Source organism: Brachionichthys hirsutus, chromosome 22 (genome assembly GCF_040956055.1).
Source record: "Brachionichthys hirsutus isolate HB-005 chromosome 22, CSIRO-AGI_Bhir_v1, whole genome shotgun sequence".
NCBI lineage: Eukaryota > Metazoa > Chordata > Actinopteri > Lophiiformes > Brachionichthyidae > Brachionichthys > Brachionichthys hirsutus.
Window position 1 is genome coordinate 7,315,596 of NC_090918.1, and position 5,478 is coordinate 7,321,073.

The following is a 5,478-nucleotide window of genomic DNA, read 5'->3' on the forward strand; positions in this document are numbered from 1 at the left end:
TATTCAGGTGGAGGGTAGTCGATGGTCTCCAGCGAAAGAAGTCAGTGACATTTATTTAATCACACAATAATGATATTGTGATGAATTCTGACCTTTACAAGTGGTATCATGTATGGGGATTTAATTAGCGAGTCAGGCAGCCAGCAGGGCAGCAGATATGTGGATGGAGTGGGGTGAGATGAGGAAGAGTGAGGCGGGGGGGGCAGTCTGGAGGTTCTTAATGAAGCCTCTCCCTTCCTGAGGATGTGGCTCAGACTGACTCATCAGCAGCAGCAGCGTCTGATTAAGCTGTGCAATCGTAAGAGGGATGGAGATGGTCAGCAAGAAAGATAACGCCAATCAAAGGTCGGTGAAACACAGAGCGAAATAAAAAGAAAAGGGCGAGTAACATAAGGAATGAACACGGGTAGCAAGATTGGTAGTGCTCCTTTCAAGTGAAAAATGAAAGAGGGGGGTGGGGGGGGGGGCATGTGTGTTGGGAGTACGGCGAGATCAAGAGAAGGGCTCAAAGAAATAGCAGGCGACTAGAATAATCTAATTAGTTGGACTTGGTTCAAAACGTGAATTCGATAGCACATGACAAATGTGGAAGAATAGCCCGCGGCATGTTCGTTAATTACATGTAATTAATGATCATTAGCAAAAGGGATGAGGGGATGACCGTGGCCTGTCGGGGGGGGGGGGCTTACAGGAGACCTTTTTTTTTCCTTTTTGCAAGGAGGGGCGGGCCGTCTCCACGTGCCCATGGAAGGCACCATGCGAAGGAACGTAGTGGAAAGAAAGCCAGACTCAAAAGGAAGGGACGAATAATGAAAAGAATGAAAAGATGGGACGGTGGCGACTATTTTCACGAGGACATGAGGAGGGACAGGCAGAATGCGGAAAATGCAATGAATCAGGTATGAGAGAGGAGAGGACAGACTGAATTTATAGCAATGGCTCTGTGTTGATGTTCTGGGTTTTTTTTGCTGACACAGTGAACATGTAGAGAGCAGGCAGCGTTTTTTTTTTTTATAGGTCACATGCCACTTCACAATGATCTATGGATGAGGGCCCTTTGCAGACTTATACTGTTGAGCACGCATTATGTGGTTCATCCAAGCATGGCCATTCGGGGGGGCGGGGGAGAGGAGGGGAGCACGCATCCGCCCTCGCTCGCCATCTACCCTCTCCACTGCTCTCTCACCCATCATGCCGGTCTCCGCACACACACCTTTTTTGTTTTTGTTTTTTACTTCCTCTTCTCATCTTGAAGATGGTGTAAAGCAACAAAGGTCGGACAGCAGTGAGTTTATACTGTCCTACTCCAGCTTTTAAATTACACTTGTGTCCTTTTGTATATATATATATTGCTACTGAGAATGTTGCTGCAGTACCATCATTTTAGGCTTTGGTAGAATATTAGTGTCCAAAAATAAATGCAAAAAGCACATGTTGTTGTTCAACATGTACAAAAATACACCTGCTCAGCCCCGGGTTGAACATTGGATTGCAGACCGGTTTACTGGTTTAGATTTTACATAATTTCAAATTGAATTCCTATACTTGATGGGGGTTTCGTCAGTACCTCAGAAGGCTTGGTGATTTCATTTTTTTTGAATGTCTCTAAAGGATGTTTTTCAGATACGATACTGCAGATATATCCAAACAATTTACCAAATAGTAAATCCATGTGCTTAAATTACCTCAAAATGTGATGGTATATGAGAGAAAATGAGTTTGTGAATATTCCTCTCGATGTTGGTACACTGGCTGCACCCAAAAGAAAAGAGGATTGACTTATTGCACAGCCTGCATGCAGCAGAGGGAGCATTTCTTCTGCAACAAGCACAACTGAGTAGTATTGATTAATTCTCACTAGTATTCCATAAAGCCTTATCCATTGCATATAAACTGGATCTGCATGCTGCTTCCACAAATATTGCATTGCATTAACTGGATAGTATAATTTCTCATAGATTATGGTAAAATAAAGCAATACTTTTGGAGAGGCAAGCATAAGAGTTGTAAAGGAGTGAGTAAGACTCATTAAATATTTATGTTTCTGATGAGTGCAGGAAGCCATAAAACACAGCGGCTTCCAAAATGTTCTGAGCAATCTTGTTTGGTGCGTTCGAGAGAGTACAAACATGTGTGTGTGTGTGTGTGTGTGTGTGTGTGTGTGCGTGCTCTGTGTGTGTCTGCGTTGGCTTTCCACATACGGTGGGGAAGACGACGGTTGTAAACAGCATTGCTAATCATATCGGAGACACGGTGCATAAATCATGAAAGGCAGCAGAGGAATTCAACAGGAGTGGAAAAAGTAACTTTATTTTAGAAAATCTACAGATTATTGGAAATTTGGCAACAACATGTAAAACAAACATAGGGAGTAAACATGGCCTCTATTAACATTACTAATTAATGTGTTAAAAAGACTCCTTATTTGTGTAATCAAATGTAAGGAAGACAAGAATGATTTGATTCACGTTTTAACACTTTACCTATTGCTATGAGTCTGAGCCTCATTTAGAACCCCCCCCCATTTGCAACAGCCACACTGAAAAGTATTGTGGCATGTGTGTGTATGCGAGTCAGAAGTCATCCATCTCCTGCAGAGTTCACCGTCACTTGTTCAGCAGGTTCTAATTTATGCGGTGGTGGTAGCGATGCCGTGGCGCATGCTGAAATGGCATCATTCCTCAGCGCTAACCCCCGTGTGCTCCCAGACACTTCCTCTCCCTGCTGACAGCCCCCCCACCCCCCACACCCCAGGCGTGATTTATCAGGCCCTCAAGCAGCAGACAAAGGCGCCCCGGAACGTGTGCCACGCCAGAGACGGATTAGCAGATAAACACTGTGATTCTAGAAACCCAAACACACGAGAGGGTCAACTTCAAAATGTCTCCAAGATAACGCACGGCAAAGGTTGGAGCGTGGACTTGAAGCAGCTGCAAGGGAATCACATTTATGTTTCAGAAATACAGACCGAAGTTCGGGAAATCCGTGTACAAAATTTCCCCCCTGAAATTTGCAGCAATACACAAAGTGATCGTCATTCTGAAAACATTTTAACCCCACTAAATTGGCAGATGAGCATGGTTCATTTCACAACACGTACAGTGATCAAGGCCAGTGTGTGTTGCTTTAGGTCGACAGCTTTAATTAGACATGATAGGAGATAAACAAATAAAAAGAAAAGAACAAAACAGTTTTGTGTATTTGTGAAGATGATCCAAACATGCAACGACCGATTTAACCTGCACAAAGTGAGAAATCAAATGAGCTGAATCACTGAGTTTGTAATGTTGTTAAGGGGAATGGAATTATGGCAATTTGGCACGCCGTTCGGCTGCATTGTCGAAGGGTTGAACGGAGATCTCATTGTAATATGACGAAGCGCGATCCCACCCATGAACATAGCATTCATTAAAGCCCAAAGGAGTGAATGCAAATGCATTGCAGTAATGTGTGGGGAAACACCACCGCTGAGTTTCAGAGAGAGAGAGAGAGAATCCCCTGTAGTGGCGCCGCAACATAAAGAATGATCTCTGATTGGCTCTTTTTTTAATGTATGATGTAATACCCTTTCCCTAAATCAGTGGGCTTGACGCATTCCGCTCTATAGAACTGCTCCACGCCAGCTACTCTGGTAGATTAGAGAAGATTACTGCAGGATACAATAGAGAAAGTGTGTGTGTGTGTGTGTGTGTACCTTTGTAGTACTTACCGCACTGCTGCAGGGAATGTCTTTAACTTTGAGCCAAGCCAGGTCCAGTGTTCCCTCACCCTTGTAGCACGACTGCAGCCTCTCCTTGATTTTCTCATTGATTTTCCGCAGAGAGAAGACACACAGTGCCGAGTCCTGTGAGGCCTGACGCGGATGCCTCTTTTGGCCTTTAGAGAAGACGGTGAACAGGACGTCATCATCCGGGGCCACATCTAGGGAGCGTGCCAGGATGGCTCCAGCTTTGGACAAGTAGGCCGCCTCGAGTAATCGATATTCCACATTGCCACTGATGCATCCAATAGGAACTTCCACATAGGAGTTGAAGGCGGTATCTGCCTTGCACAGGCGGACTATCTTGGAGGTGTAGACCTGTTCCCGGCCAGCAGAGGAGGAGCCGGTGGTTGGTCCGCCCCCCATTTCAGGCTGCAAAGTCAGGAAGTAGACAAAGTTCCCACTGGCAAAACCATAGATGTAGTATATGTCAAAGTCTGGGATGACAGTGAAGGTATCTGAAGGGATCTTGATCATAGAGGCCACAAACTCATCGTGGAAGACGTAGGCAAACATGCCGTCCTCCTCTGAATTTCTGGCCAACTTTCGGCTAGAAATGGTAGGGAAGTATTCTGGTTTTCCATCCACTGCTGTGGCTATAAACAGCATGTCCGGAGACGCATTGCCGTACGATACGATGACGCCAAACACGGAGCCGCTCTCGTTGACGCCAGAGAGGTAGTGCTCCTTCTTGTGGAAGGGCTCGCCGAGTTTGAAGAGGTCGTCTAGGCGGAGAAGTTTGCAAATGCCTTGGTAGAGGCTGCCACACGCCAACAGCCGGTTCTCTCGATAGTCCATCAGAAGCATCTTGTTGACATTGTTGGTGAGCGTCAATGGCTCACTGCAGGGCTGGACAATACGTGGCGGGTAACATTTGCGGTTGTCTTCATCTGGACCAGTTTCGTGGGACACCTGGACTTCCAAGGCCGGGGACAGTTTATAAATACGATTGACCGCTCCCAAATATACATTGCCATTGCGATAGTCCACGGCAAGGTGGTTGAATGTCCACTCGGGGTTCTCAGCACGAAAAGATGCATACTCCTCCACCTCAAGAGAAGCTGTGATCACCTGGGAGCTGGCACTGTGAGTTTGTGGGGCTTGCACCACTGTTTGTGATGTCACAGGAAGAGCCAGACTAGACAGGAAGCAGCAAACAAAAAAGCAGGTCCGTGTCCTGGTGAGGGACGCCATGGCTGTGCTGCGGCTGGGACTGATGAGGACAGGGACGGAGGCACAGTCCAGTGCTGTTATCCGATCGGGATCAAGCCTCTTTGGAGAAGCAGGACATTTTGTATCTAAAGAAGGAACAGAGAAAATCCAGTGAGACCCAGCAACATAGTAAAAAAAAAACTACATTATAATTGTATCTATCACAGATTAGAGCAGAAAAACATAATAAGGTATAATGACAAAAGATTGGCGAAGAGGTAACACACTTGAGCCTCGAGTGGAATTTATACTTTGAAAAGAAATGGGCTGTACAAAAAAGAATGGCGGCTGAGGCGCAGTTGAGTTTTGAAAGGCAATTTGCAGAGATCTTAAGCCAATAGGATCAATTCATTGATTGAGAGAAAGGATGGAAGAGGTGGAGTAATGGATTGTCTCAGAGGGGGCGATCAGCATGGCTCCGCACCATCGCTCTGCATGGACCCTGGCCCCTCTCTGCCTCTCATTGCCTTTCTGTTCAAGTCGCAATGCAACCTAATTGATTTTCC

General features: G+C 45.8%; 1 protein-coding gene across 1 annotated transcript in view; it reads right to left on the bottom strand.

Moving 5' to 3' along the window:
- The window catches only part of plxna4 (plexin A4), a 132,352-nt gene extending 127,398 nt beyond the window's left edge, over positions 1-4,954 (bottom strand). Inside the window, exon 1 of the mRNA XM_068755252.1 lies at positions 3,710-4,954. Within this exon, the coding sequence (XP_068611353.1) occupies positions 3,710-4,954 (1,245 nt within the window). The remainder of the gene's footprint in view (positions 1-3,709) is intronic.
- Between the last annotated feature and the right edge of the window lie 524 nt (positions 4,955-5,478).